General features: G+C 42.1%; 1 protein-coding gene across 1 annotated transcript in view; it reads right to left on the bottom strand.

Annotated features, from left to right (window-relative positions):
- The window catches only part of Ryr3 (ryanodine receptor 3), a 530,745-nt gene that overhangs the window by 195,329 nt on the left and 320,068 nt on the right, over positions 1-15,348 (bottom strand). Inside the window, exons 26-28 of the mRNA XM_055599056.1 lie at positions 13,412-13,617; positions 12,679-12,853; positions 1,083-1,291 (exon numbers count right to left, since the gene is read on the bottom strand). Of these exons, the coding sequence (XP_055455031.1) occupies positions 1,083-1,291; positions 12,679-12,853; positions 13,412-13,617 (590 nt within the window). The remainder of the gene's footprint in view (positions 1-1,082; positions 1,292-12,678; positions 12,854-13,411; positions 13,618-15,348) is intronic.

Raw genomic sequence — 15,348 nt, 5'->3', positions numbered from 1 at the left:
TCTCTCTCTCTCTCTCTCTCTCTCTCTCTCTCTCTCTCTCTCTCTCTGTGTTTGTCTGGGTTCTGGGGACTGAACTCAGGTCTTCATCCTTGCATGGTGGGACCTTTACCAACTGTAAAAAATGACTTTCCCCAGTCAAAAAATGACTTTCTTATGAGCCAAATCTTTCCCTTCTCTCTAGAGAACAGTTCTAATACTGGGATCCATGAGCATAGTAACATTTTTGTTTCTGGTGTGGACAGTTTTTTCCTGAGTCTATTAGTCTGTGAAAGGTATGTGAGACCTCTCATATGTAAGAACCACTTCTAAAATAACAGTTATTTGGCAAGAAATGAAAAGAGAAGTAAAATCTACCCAGGAATGAGGGTCAAAGTGGGAGAAGCAATTAAGAGCTGCTGCTTGCCAGGTTCAGACCTTCTAGAAGGTGAGTTAGGAGGGCTTAGAGTCGGTTGAAGCAAGTCACTGGCTTAAATCCAAGCAACATTGAAATGAAGCTGGTTCATTTGGAAGCATTCTTCTCTCCCTGTGCGTCACTCGAAAACCATGGTGGGCGTTACCAAAACAGATTCGGAACCCAAACTTGGCTTCTTACAGTCTATAGTTCTTTGCTTTCCTTATAGGTGGAAGTACCATAACAAGGTCTCACACTTCAGCTTAAAAAGCCAAGAACAGCACCAATAGAAACAAGGCCTTGGAGACAAGTTATGAGCATGGAGGAACATACGTGTCTAGTGTATATAATGTCAAGTAGAAGTATTAAACTTTGTGAAGAAAATAGTGTTTAAAGTCCCTGGACACTGAAGTACCATAGCAATGCCATTGGAGGAAGGTTGGCAAAGAATCTAGAGACCCAGCCTGAGGACCAGTCTGCAGAACTGTGTATAAGGATGTTGTCTCTCCTGCGACGTTACACGTGCCCAGTTAAGGGCCCTGCAATTGTAGCTGTGAAGACCTGAGGTGGTAGTTGGTAGGCAGCCAGGTTAGGGACTTAGGTAAGCATTGTCTGTTGACAGGAGACCTTGTGGGAACTTAGTGCCTTGGCCCGCTTGCCCTGCTGTGACCACCGTGGCATATAATCTTACCTCAATGTGGGGATGATCCTTCGGGACATTCACAAATGTTGGGAGGCGCTTGCTGAACCACACTGCAACATCTCGGTTCATGTTTACTGCGAAAGGCTCAAAGCCCTCCTGGAGACCGCACATGGTATAAAACTTGAAGGTACTGGCATCTGTCCCAAGGTTCATGCGGCCAATCTGCGACAGCCCCAGAGAGCAAATAGGCACAAACCCTGCAGAATAAAGATTGTGGCTTCAATGCAGAGGCAGCTCTGGGGGAAACTATGGAGAAGCTCAAATTTTGCTTCCTGTTTGGATTGGGAATTCCAGGAGTTAAGATGGGAAACAACACTTGCCTGTTTTCTTGGCACACCAGATCAACATTAGGAAGCTGCTTGGGCACAATGCTGCCCCTAGTATAAACTGATTTGTGAAAAAAACAAAGACAAAAACAAAACAAAAAACAAAAACATCATGCAGCTAAGAATATTCTTAAGGCGGAAGAGTAAAACAACAACAACAAAAAACTAATATCTACATCTTATTTAAAATTGATCGTACTGGCTAGGAGATGGTTCAGCAGTTAAGAACATTTGATACTCTTCCAGAGAACCCAGATTTGATTCCCAGAATCCATGTGGCCATTAACAACCATTCTAGTACCAAGATATACAAAAGCCCACTTCCCAGCCCCCTGCCAGCAACAGACACTGATGCAGGTAAAATACCCATATATTTAAAATAAATGGAAAAAAACTGAAATTGATCCTAGACCCTGAGAAATTTTAAATACTACCAAAACAAAATCAATACAGAGAACCTATAGAATAACTTGGCAAGCAGAGTTTATTTATTTAAAATTTTTTAATTTATTACAATTTATTCACTTTGTATCCCAGCTGTAGCCCCCTCCCTCTTCCCCTCTCAATCCCACCCTCCCTTCCTCTTCTCCTCCCATGCCCCTACCCAAGTCCACTGATAGGGGAGTTCTTCCTTCTGTACCCTCCCACCCTAGCCTATCAGGTCTCATTAGTACTTGTCTGCATTGTCTTCCTCTGTGGCCTGGTAATGCTGCCTGCTCCCTCCCCCCCCGCCCCGCCTCTTCAGGAGGAGGTGATCAAAAGAGTCAGCCACTGAGTTCACATCACAGACAGTCCCTGTTCCCCTTACTAGGGAACCCACTTGGAGACTGAGCTGACATGGGCTACATCTGTGCAGAGGTTCTAGGCTATCTCCATGCATGGTCCTTGGTGGGAGTATCAGTCTCAGAAAAGACCCCTGGGCCCAGATTTTTTTTTTATTCTGTTGCTCTCCTTGTGGAGCTCCTGTCCCTTCCAGGTCTTTCTATCTCCCCCTTCTTTTGTAAGATTCCCTGCACTCTGACCAAAGTTTGGCTATGAGTCTCAGCATCTGCTTCAATACTTCGATCAGTAGAATCTTCCAGAGGCCCTCTCTGGTAGGCTTATCTGGGTTGCTTCCAGATTCTGGCTATTACAAATAAAGCTGCTATGAACATGGTTGAGCCAATTTCCTTGTATACTTGAGCATATTTTGGATATATACTTAGGAGTAGTATAGCTGTATCTTGGGGTAGCACTATTTCTAATTGTCCGAGAAAGCGCCAGATTGATTTCCAAAGTAGTTATACAAGTTTACATTTCCACCAGTAAAGGAGGAGAGTTACCCTTTCTCCACATCCTCTCCAGCATGTGCTGTCACTTGAGTTTTTGATCTTAGCCATTCTGATGGGTGTAAGGTGAAATCTCAGGGTCGTTTTGATGTACGTTACCCTGATGACTAAGGATGTTGAACATTTCGTTAAGCGTTTCTCTGCCATTTGAAATTCCTCTATTGAGAATTCTCTGTTTAGCTCTGTACCTCATTTTTTAATTGGATTACTTGATTTTTTTTTTTTTTTGCTGTTTAACCTCTTGAGTTCTTTATATATTATCCCTCTATCGGATATAGGGTAGGGGAAGATCCTTTCCCAATCTGTAGGCTGTCGTTTTGTTCTGATGATAGTGTCTTTTGCTTTACAGAACCTTTTCAGTTTCAAGAGGGCCCATTTATTGCTTATCTTAGAGCCTGAGCTGTTGGTGTTCTGTTCAGGAAGTTGTCTCCTGTGCAAATAAGGTCAAGGCTCTTCCCCACTTTTTCTTCTAACAGGTTTAGTGTGTCAGATTTTATGTTGAGGTCTTTGATCCACTTGGACTTTAGTTTTGTACAGGGTGATAAGCATGGATATATTTGCATTTTTCAACATGTAGCTATCGTTTGTTGAAAATTTTTTTTCCATTGTATGGTTTTGGCATCTTTGTCAAAAATCAAGTGTGTGTAAGTGTGTGGGTTTATTTCTGGGTCTTCTGTTCAGTTCCATTGATCCACCAGCCTGTTTCTATGCCAGTACCATGCAGTTTTTATTACTGTTGCTCTAAAGGACAGCTTGAGATCAGGGATGGAGATACCTCCAGAAGATCTTTTATTGTAGAGGATTGTTTTAGCAATTCTGGGTTTCTTGTTATTCCATATGAAATTGAGACTTTTTCTTTCAAGGTCTATAAAAGATTATGTTGTTAATTTGATGGGAATTGCATTGAATCTGTAGATTGCTTTTGGTAAGATGACCATTTTTAACATGTTAACCTTTCCAAGCCACGAATATGGGAGATCTATCATAAGATCCATCTTATGATATCTGCTCCTATTTCTTTCTTCAGAGACTTGAAGTTTTTTTCATACAAGTCTTTGACTTCCTTGGTTAGAGTTACACCAAAGTACTTTATGTCCTTTGTGGCTATTGAATAATGTTGTTCCTTAATTTTTTTTCTCAGCCCATTTGTCGTATATAGGAAGGCTACTGATTTTTTTTATTTAATTTTATATCCAGTCACTTTGCTGAAGGTGTTTAATAGCTGTAGGAGTTCCCTGGTAGAATTTTTGGGGTCATTCATGTATACTACCATATCATCTGCAAATAGTGATACTTTGACTTCTTCCTTTCCAAACTGAATCCACTTGATCTCCTTTAGTTGTCTTATTGCTCTAGATAGGACTTCAAGTACTATGTGTGGGCAGCCTTGCCTTGTCCCTGATTTCAGTGGGATCGATTTAAGTTTCTCCCCATTTAGTTCAATGTTAGCTGTAGGCTTGCTGTGTATTGCCCTTACTATCTTTAGGTAAGTTGCAAGCAGAGTTTATAATATCAACAAAGACGTGAAGTCCGACAAGGCACACGTGTAACCCCAGCCCTTGGGGGGTAAGGCAGAAAGGTCCCAAGACCTAGACCAGTCTATCTACACAGAAAGTTTGAGGCCAGTCCAGACTATCTTAGATCCTATCTTAGAAAATAAAAACACAAATAGAAGCAAAGAAAAGCAAGCACACAACAAAATCCTAAGAAAATGGTCAACTATGTAAGATAAGAAAGCATATTTGAAGTATACATACTGTAATTTATTTAGAAATGGTAGTACATGTATTAACACTACTCTTATGGGACTAACCAACTGTTTCATGATTGGATTTGAGACCTGTCCCATTGGACGGAACCCTTTGCCTGATACTGTGAACCTGTTTAATCAGGGAAACCGTTCTTCCCACTGAATGTTGGTGAATGCTTAAAGTGTTAAGCATAAGACACAGAAGAGTGTCGAGCCTTACCTGGACAAGACGTTTATCATTGATACTGTTCCCTCCAAAAAACATTATAGAAGAGGCAATGGGAAGAATGTAAGAGCAAGAGGGCACTGAGTGTGGCTGCGGAATGCCATCCTCTGGGCAAGACACAGCCATTGTAATTATGAACTTATGGGTAGTGTGGAAGTCTGCACTGGCATTACACAAGACTAGGCCATCAACAGTCAGGCATAGATATGGAGGTGGGACTCAAGGGGCTGTACCCCTCACTAATGAACTATTTTTAATTGACAGATTCAGTAACAGTGGTAGTGAGGCCATCATCTGTGTCCTTACTGGAAACCCCATAGGCTCCAATGAATAGTTCCAATCCCATGGTCACATAGATGGCCCTTGGTTAAATTAATGGATCACAAAACCAAACCAAAGCAAAAATGGGGCAAAGAACTATTAGGGATCAGAGATCACTGACAATGATGGGAGGGAGAAAAAAAAAAGCCTTGTGTGGTGTGGGTGTGCAATCAGAATGCATGCACATACTTGAAATCACCAAGGAATAGAATAAAACATTAGAAAAGAAGTGACATGCTGGGCATGATGGCACATGCCTTTAATCCCAGTACTCAGGGAGGCAGAGGCAGGCAGATCTCTCCGAGTTCGAGGCCAGCCTGGTCTGCAAAGCAAGTCCAGGACAGCCAAGGCTACACAGAGGAACCCTGTCTCTAAAACAAAAACAAAAACAAAACAAAACAAAAATGACAGTGCAAATTTTTCAACTGTTTCGGGCCTCAGATTTTTCATCATTCAAACTAAAGGCCAATGGTCCTTCACATTTTGAGAGTGTTGAATGTTAAGATTTTGCTAGTTTATAAGCTTCAATCCTCATGGTCCATTGTCCTCCTCACCTAAACAGCAATATGAGAACCAGGTGTGTGCCAGAAAAATGGTATCCTTCCTTCCTTTCTACCACTACTATTATTTATCCCAGCTCACTTCTATGACCTGATCATATAGAAATTCAGAAAAGACCAAAGCAGAAGTTCAAATTGTCTGGTTTTCTTGCTTGTGGTTTATTTATAAATCATAATTGTAGACCAACAAATCAGGAAAGTAGGGAAAGCACTAATTATCTTGGATCTGGGAGGATGTGGGAGGCAGGCGGCTGGATGACAGCTGAGGTTTCAGAGAGGGCCAGGCTAGGGAAGGAACAAACATCTCTGAGGCTGACAGCTCATGCAAACAGTGGGGCTCCCCACAAGAAAAATTGATGCCATTCCTAGGAGAATTTAACATTTTTTAGCATTTGAAAAAAGTGGGCTCCATGACGACATTTTCTCCTTTCTAAGAAAAAAAAAAAAAAAAGGGGGGGGGAATTTGAGAGCATTATGCCTAACAATAAGAGTTTTAAAAATATTGTTCCTATGTACCAAGGCCAAACTGCATTCTTTGTAGAGTAAGCACTCACATATTTTCACCTAAGCCATCATGGTCTTATTATATGCAGCCACTTTAGCCAGTTAAGCTATGGGGCCCACATATCAAGATGTTTCTATGTAAGTCATAAGTCACATAAGTGAGAACTGAGTCGTCTGCATGCCCGTTGGGTGGTATTAGGAAACATGAACTTATTTAGGATATAGATGTTTAATCCTATCATTAAAACTAAAGAACATTAATGTCTTTCTAACAGAATGAAAGAGTCCTCTGATAGCCATCAAGCATTGGGCACCTTTGGTCCCGTCACTCCAGAGAAGCAGCAGCCTAGTCGACCAGAAGCTGCCTCAACAACGCAACATTTGCTATTTAAAAATAAGTTACCTGGAAATCTGACTACAGAGTGGAACAAAGATTATCAGAAAATGTTTCTGGTTCCTTGGGGTGGGATGGGGGTGGGATGGGGGTGGGGAGACAGCTGTGATATATGTTGTACCATGACTTCAAGGATGAAGAGGAACTACCCTAATCTCAAGGAGCTTACTGACAGGACAAGGAATGGAATTTAAAGGAGTGAGTGTTTTAGATGTCAACCACCTCTATCCCAAGACGGTACTTTAGTTGTTCTGATAAAGGGGGTAATTCAAGCCAGAAATGCAATACTACTGTGCTTTTTTTCTTAGAGCCCAGACATTAAGCACTTCAAGTTTGATGTGAGCAGAGACCAGGAAACTTTAAACTCTCATCTCTTTTCTTCTTGAGCTGAGTGGTAGAATAGACACTCAGCAGGTGTAAAGTTCTGAGTGGGAAGCAGCAAAAAAGTTGACTTCGGCTTGAAGCAGACCCACAGATAACTGAAGGTGGGAGAGGTATTATTCGTTTTGAGCCGTTTTTCCTCCTAAGGAACTTGAGTTCTTCATCGTTATTAAGTGGTAGCATTCAACTGAGGAAAAAGACTGAAAACACGAACAGATTTGACCTAGGTCCTGAAAAGCATTACTAATGAGATTTCATCCCATGCCTTCTGAGTCACATTCCAGCTTCCTGTCAGCATGATGGAGAGGAGATAGATGGTAGAAGGATGCATGCCCTGGATTTACGTAGCAGTATGTCCCAGGGCAGAGAGAGGACACTAGGTTCCAGAGTGGAACAACTGTCCCTGTGGGATGGATCCCTCTTTTCTAGGGAGAGATGAACACAGTGGAAGAAATATAAAGGCAATAGAAGTCACATATGCTAGAGCATTGAGGGGTAAGTGTAGGGGACCCTCTGGTTAAGTGGGTACAGCTCAGATGCTCAGTGATGCAGTAGAAAAGAAGGTGACTCCAAGGCTTGAATCGGGCAAAAGGATAGCCAGGAAGTCATAGAGAAAAGATCATTTTACACAAGGTGCTTCGTTCTGGAGAGGCCGATTTGAAAACTGGCTACATTTACCCAACTCTCCATCCATCCCAGGGTCTCTAGTATCTTGCCAACTTGGACCTTTTAAACTTGTGGCATGAGTAGTTCATGCAACTTTATAATTCTGCATGGTAGATAAGGGAGGGGGCAACAATACTGCAAGAAACTACAACAGCAAATCTATATCAATTGCTTTCTGAATGCTGAGCTTGCTGCTCTGCAGATTTATCACTTTATGCCCATTTTACAGGTGAGGAAACCAGGACTTAGGAAACTAAATAACTTGCTCAATTTTACCAGGCAAACTGCAGCATTGGTATGTAGACAATATGGCCTGAGTAGAACTCAAGAGCAGACATCAGAAGCAGAAGCCAGGGCACCTGTTTTCTAATTTTATTCTAAAATAATTTGTTTTATGGCTAGGTCTTCCTTCCCTCTGAAAACACTGCTGAGTCATGTAATTCGCCATTTTACCTCTAGATTAGGCCATTGAAGATACGCAGTCATCAGGCTCTCCAGGGTTTTTATAGGAACAGGTCTACATGCACATAGGGTGCCCCATGATTCTCTGGAGTTGATCTGGCTCACAGGACCCACTTGGCAAGGCCACGTGGTGTTACCATTAGCAAAGTTTTTGATTGTCACAAATTAGGACTGTCACCATGCACACAAAACCAACAAAACTGTAGCCCAAATGAGACCGGAAATATAGGAAGAAAGATAAAAAAAAAGAAGGAGCAAAAATGCCATTTCCCTCTGCCACTTCCTTACAGTACTCAGCAAATATGCAAACATGCAGACAACCTTGAAGAGGTTCGATGACTTCATGCAAATGGAATGGAATTGAGTCATATATATAGAACTACCATTCCAGGAAAAGAAGGAGAAGAAAGAATGAGCCTAAAATTTTCAGGGGATCTCAGGTTCTGATAAACTGGGATCACAGACTTGGTGTCTCATCCTAGTTTTGTGATTAAAAGTGGTGGTGATTTTTTAAAAAATCTTAGGTGGAAAGAAACAATTACATGGAAAAATCTAACTAGTACTTTATTGCCATTTATTTCGATCTGTAGAGGGACACAGGAGCATCACTAGCAGTAGGGCAAAAACATCTTGGGGAGAGGTAGATGACCCTGATCCATTTTGGGGGTATTTCTTCAAGTATCAGCCATGGCATATGCATCTATCCTTTTTATTTTCTGCTAAGCCTTAAAATGGACTTTAGCAACAACCCTGTGATAGCATGCTTAGGAAACAAATAAACAACAAAACAACAACAACAAAAACCTAAAAAATAAAACAAAAAACCTGGCATAATGGCTTTGATCCCAGCATGTGGGAAGCAGAAGCAGGGGATCTCTGTGAGTTTAAGGCCATGGTCTACTGGTCTACTCGAGGAAAGCCAAAGCTACAAAGTGAGAACAATCTAAAAACCAAACCAAAAGCAAACAAATAAAAAAATACCAATCACTTAGCCAAAACCAATGGTGGTGGTGGTATATGCCTTCAATTCTAGCACTTGGGAGGCAGCATCAGGAAGATCTTAGTAAGTCTGAGGCCAGCCTGATCTACAGAGTGAGTAACAGAACAGCCAGAGCTACACTGAGAAACCCTGTCTCACGAAAAACAACAACGACAAAACCAACCAATCAACCAACCAACCAAATAAAAACCCCAAACCAACCCCAAAACTCGGGAAACATGAGGCAGCACTTCCATGCCACATTCAGCTTCTGCCCACAGTCCCCATCTAGAGAGAGAATGGTGTTAACAGGACCCTTTGGCATGAGGGCACAGATGGTAGGGACACTTTGCTCAATTAAGTTTTATTTTCTACCTCCTAGTTGTTAGCAGAGTCCTGGGGGTCTCTTAGAACTAGATAGACCAATGGGTAGGAACAGCATGAGAGGCTGCCCCTTAGACACCAAAGCTCCAAGAAGAGGCAGGATGGTCCTCAGGGGAGTGCACACATCAAAGCCTCTGCCAGATGTCTCATCCCAAGGTCTGGCAGGAGCTTCAGGACTTTCTCCCTCTTTCCTTTCAGTGAATGAAATGTGAAGACTAAAAAAGCTTCTGAGCTTCCAGATACCATAGGCTGTGACACTATTAAGAGCTATGATGGTCTAGGCCAGGGACTAGGGCAGGGGACAATGAAGAGAAAACAATGAAACAGATGAGAGTGTATCAGTTATTAGGTGGGAGAGGATAGAGACAGCAATGAATGTATAACTCAGAGGACAAGGACAAGCTACACCCTGCAATGGCTGTTCTTATTCCTTCTCCAGAAGAGCAAAGTCTTCCCACTGAGAATCGTGGTTTCAAGGTAACACACTCGTGACCTGAAGAGTACCAGCACATAGGGCATTTTGCCTTAGGTGATAATGAAACATTCAATGTTTAGTTTCAACAGATGGTTCTCTTAAATGTCAAGGCAAGATTTTCTGCCTCCTTCCACATTTTGCAGAGAACACAGAGGAGCTGAATGGTTATCCCAGGCCTCTGGGCTGTTGTTATTAAAGAATGACACATCAGCTTCCTTTTCCGCCATCTCTCTGCCAACTCCTGAACTATCACAGAGCTGAAAGAGCCGTCCAATTATCTTGTCTCTGTGTTATTAAAGCAGATACAATACTACGGTATAATGCACAAACATATTACAGTACAAGTCTATTATCAGACAGCTTCCTAATAATAGAATTTGTTTTTCTGAAGGTCAGATCATGTCTCTGCACAGAAAAGGCACCTCTTTCACCACAGCACAGACAATCTTTGAAAGCTGAGCTACTCTCAAACAGTTCTTTCCTTGATAGCCTCTCTCTGCTCAAACACTTTATCTCAAGTACAAGTATGTTTGGGTAAGAGTAGGCTCTAGGGTTTCTTGGATGAGAAGACTGAGTCTTGCTATGTAAGGCCACAACCAACCTACACCTCATCTGCCTTGCCAGCTCTATCATTTATCCATCATATATATATATAAGTCTCTACCTTCTCATAGTTCCACCCCTTCCTGAAGCTTCCTGCTGCTTCAACACGAGCCTCCTTGCATCTTGGCAAGGTTACATTTCTCCTTAGAGTTACTCATTCTGAATACCTTATCTACCATCCAATTCAGCTACCACTCGTGTGAGATTTTTTTTTCCCTCAGCATTAGTCACTTGCCATTTATAACCCACTGTTCTGCATTATTAGTCACCTTTTCCTATTTTCATCTTAAGTTACTCCACAATTAGAAATGAGCTCGCGTGCACTGCCACTACTTGCATTTACTCCTGCGCTAGCCCACTGCTTCTCAGAATGTACATGCACATCTCCAGAGCCTCTGGGCAGGATGCAGGCTTTGATTCCACTACAGGGCTGAGATCCTGCATTTCTAACAAGGGGGCCAGGCCTTGAATATCAAGGCTTTGTACTTAACGCAAAGCTATACAATCATCACAAAACTCTCAGTCCTGCAAGTCAGACAAGATTTTCATCTTCTTACAAATGAAGCAAGGCAGGTAGAAACAAATTCCCCTTCTAGTTCATATAATAGCAAAGCCATGGGAAAAAAGTACTGGTCTTTGGCCTTTCCTACTTTCTTTGGTGAAACCTCTGGATTGCCTAGTCCCTCATTATCTTCCTAGCCTCAGGGATGCAGCCTTGCACATCATGGGACACTGGGATCCCTTGCACTGCTCTGATACCACCTGCTCCTCCCCACCCACCGTTTGGATTCCTAGCAGCAGAGTTGTCAGGCCGTCAGCAATATCACGTCTTCCCACCCATCCCCCCAAACAGGATCTTCTTCAACGCCTACTAACTGTTCTCAAACCTGTTAGCAGGCATTAAAATAGGACCCCCATTAGGATTTGTTGATTCCCTTTCTATAGAAAAAACAGATTCGGCTGTTACCTTTTTATTTTCCCCAAACATTAGACATCGTGGAAACCACTTGAATGGTTCAGCTCGACATAACACATTGCAGACCACATGTGGCTGGAAAAAGTACGTCTTCATAAAGCTAAAGCCACTTTGTATATAATGAACATTTCTATCACATGAACATGGCTCTTTGTATTTTCATTCTCTTGCTCATGCAGTTACCTGTCTCTAACATTCTAGAGACAGACTTGTTGCTTTCATGAATGTCAGTGCTACTAGTAGTCCTAATCATTTACAGAGGGGGAAAAGAGGCCCAGAGAGGCTGAAAAAAGTCAGCTATGATGTCACAAGTAGGATGAGGGCCCTTGTTTCCTGACACAGAACAGCATCCTTCCTATCAGCAATTATGGAGCCTAGTGCATCATAGCACACAGCACAGGGGTGAGCATGCAGCTATACTATTATCTGGGCAGAACAATGGAATTTATTCCACCTATCCTCTTGCTTTGAAAGATGAAGGATGTAAAGCCCAGAGCAGTCAAGCCATTTCCACAGGAGTTGCACAGGTTAAAAGGGGCAGGCCTGTCAGTTTGGAGCACAGTATCCTTTTTCCATATGCCGACAATCTGTGTACATCTTGTATGGTTATGTAGACAGAGAAATAATAAGCTCTAACTGCCCCTTTGTGTCACTGGAAGCATTGCACTGATTGTCCTCCATCCATGGCCAATAGTAAGCACAACTCTGCTTTGGTTTCACAGTTGTTTGAATTTCAAAATAAATTATATTTCATTCAAGGGAACAGCTAAGTCTAGCTTTTGTGTTCCAATGGTTCTCATCAAAGCATCAAGTTCAATTACACAAACATGAAGACTGACAATTCAAATCAGAATGAAAGGATAACTCTTTAATCCACCGATTTTTTTCTCTCCTGCCAAGGACATTCCATCATAACACAATTAGCATTTTCATTGTACTATAAGCAAACCTGGAGGATCTTAAAATGCCAAGGTACAGGGCATGGAATTAGCCTCACTACAGAATTAGTATTTATGAGCGCATGCTGACTATCATCACTATTTGCCTTGATTCTTTAGAAATTGCAGCATAAGAGATGGCCGTCTCCCTCAGAGTTTCGCATATGCAGAGGGTAATGTACTCTCAATAGAGAGCTACCTGTGTGTGTGTGTGTGTGTGTGTGTGTGTGTGTGTGTGTGTGTGTGGCTTCATCAGCATGCCCTGGTTTTCCTCCAATCTCACAGAGTAAGGGGGGCTGGGGTGGATTTACCATTCTCAATCTCATAGTCAGCGAAGGCAAGTTCCGAGCCTTTGCTAGTGATGAGCAACTCCCCATTCAGTGTGAAGATCATGGAGGCATCATCCAGGTTAATCATACATCCAACCACATCTCCAGGCTGCCAAGTTCGTCCAAAATACCCACTGCCTTGATGCCAACGCTGACCCTGCAAAACAAGACCACAGGCTTAGAGAAGAAGAGAATAATACGGAGGAATCCCAGCAGCTGCAGAAATGGCTGCGAGCAGCAGGGTCTCCTAATTTCCAGTGGCAGATGATTTCTATAAAGAGTTCAGTGTGCATAGTGCACAGGAGGAGCATCTATCTTACAGATGAATGCAACTGAGACACACAAGCCTCATCAGATAAGGTGGTCTGAGTCTCTTGGTTCATAGTCAGCCTTGACAACAAACAATTCTTTCTAGAGCATGTGAAAAAAAATCTCAATGTAGTGGCTGCACTGTGTTAAGTAGGTTACATCTGGAAGGGCGCCAGCCATCTTATGTGAAAGAGCAGAAGTGGAGATGATTACTGTAGTCTTCCCATTTCCCAGAATCAAGAACAAAGACACAATCAGTATGTAATATCCATTTAATTCTATTGTTTAGGGGTGGAGGATGTTCTCTTTGAAGCCTAACTTGTGGACATTCGGTAGTTCCAGCCTCCAAGGAAAACTTTGGAAAAGTAAACTTGGACTGACTGAGTGTGGCTACGGGTGGACTCACCCTGCTGCCTTCAAACACGAAGGCTTGGTCATCAGCACCCAGCTCAATGTCAGGGCGACAGCCTGGCCTGGCCCAGCCAACACGCATGTCCCCTCCAGTCACCACTTCAAATTCAAAGTACCACTTTCCAGACTTCACCGCATAGGACCGTTCTACCCGGAAAAATCGGATCTTGTCTATGCTGACCTTCTCCACAGTGGGGTCAGCTACTGTGAGAAGCAGAAGATGGGGAGGAAGGAAGGAAAAAGAAGTCACAGACTTTTAATGAGGATGTAGTATTTCTTAAAGAATGTAACGTCATCAACAAAGATGGTCATAGATCTCCCACTGTCCAATAAAGCATTTTGTTTACAACATGACACTCAGCATTATTGATATCATGACAACAGGAACCATTAGTGATTTCTTTATAATAACCTTATAAGGTCAGGATGAAAAAAGAACCCCAGAAAAACGCTTTTTCACAGAAGTTAAATACTTGTTCAGCATCATAATAAACAGGACAAAAGATCTGAATTCACGACTCTTTCCATCTCATGAAACACTGTGCCCTTTGGTACTTCCTGGGCAATCTGGCAATCATGACAGTAACAGAATTTAACTTGAAGATGTCATTTCTGGATCCCTAAGTAACCAGGCACTTAAAGTTTAGAGGATGGGAGAGAACAAAGGTGACTTGGTTCTATAACGAGGCATCCTGAAAATCTTAGATGCCCTAGAGAAAATACATTCACCATAGGACTCAGTCACAGACATATGCATTGTTAAAAATACTTGCCAATAGGCATGCAGAGGTCCAAGCTAGATGGTTCAGGCCAGCACTAAGAGGGGGAAATGCTTGTGAGCTCCCATTCTTTTGCCATTTTAGGTTTTTGCTTAATTTTTTTCTTTTAAAATTTTATATTATTTTATTTACTTTACATCTCAAGAGTGCTCCCTCCCTCCCCTCCCCCCAATACCCCTCACTTTCCCTCCTTTCCCTATCCCGTCCCTTCGCCCCACAACAAGACCAACAGTGACAACTAACCCAGTCACACGGGGGCTTTCAGAGACTGAGACATCAATCATGGAGTATGCATGATCTGGACCTAGGCCTCCTACACACATGTGGCCGATGGGTGGCTTGGTCTTCATATGGGGCACCTGGCGAGTGGATTGTTTCTGACATGGACTCTATTGCCTGCTTTTGGATCACTTCCTCCTAGTAGGGCTGCCTTGCCTGGCCTCAGGGGATGAAGATATGTGCAGTCCTGATGTGACTTGATGTACTAGGGAGGGTTGATAAAAGGGGCTCCTCTTTTCTGGTGAGTTCCCATTATTAAGCAAGAAGCTATCTCCAATTGGCAACTACTTGCAAAAGAGAAATCATTTTTTTCCCCCAATGGAGTCTCATTGGGTATATCAACCGTACTTAAGGGCAGGATTCATGCCCAGTGGCAGAGGGCCAACACAAAACAAACTCAATGATGTTTTTGTAGATTTTTTTTTTTTTTTTTTTTTGTCAAATGTTGCTTTGTTTGGACTTAAAAAAAAGTACTGGTCTTTTGCTTGTATGTTATGATATCCTATTTTGTGTTTTTGTAAATTTTTTTTCTTGGGTGCATGTGTTAGTGCCTGTGTGTCTTTTGTATTTTTTCATTGTTTTTTTAAAATTCTATTTTTATTTTATTAAAGAGAGAGAAAGACGGTGAAGGTATGGATGTAGTTGAATGTAGGGATGTGGGGAGGATGTGGGAGGAGATGGAGGGGAAATCAAGAATATATTGTACGCATTTTCATCTAAAAAATTCTGTCATTGGGATGGTGCTTTACAGAAATTAAAGTCCCATGTTCTAAAATATACCATTAAGCAGCACAAATTGAACTTGATGGGTTATAGAAATCAACAAACAACAACAACAAAAACCTAACACAAAGTTGGAAGGAGAGAGGAGGTG

Source organism: Psammomys obesus, unplaced genomic scaffold (genome assembly GCF_907164565.1).
Source record: "Psammomys obesus unplaced genomic scaffold, mPsaObe1.curated_primary_1811, whole genome shotgun sequence".
Lineage (NCBI taxonomy): Eukaryota > Metazoa > Chordata > Mammalia > Rodentia > Muridae > Psammomys > Psammomys obesus.
The sequence above is the reverse complement of the archived record's forward strand: the minus strand, read 5'-3'. Positions and strand labels throughout refer to the sequence as shown.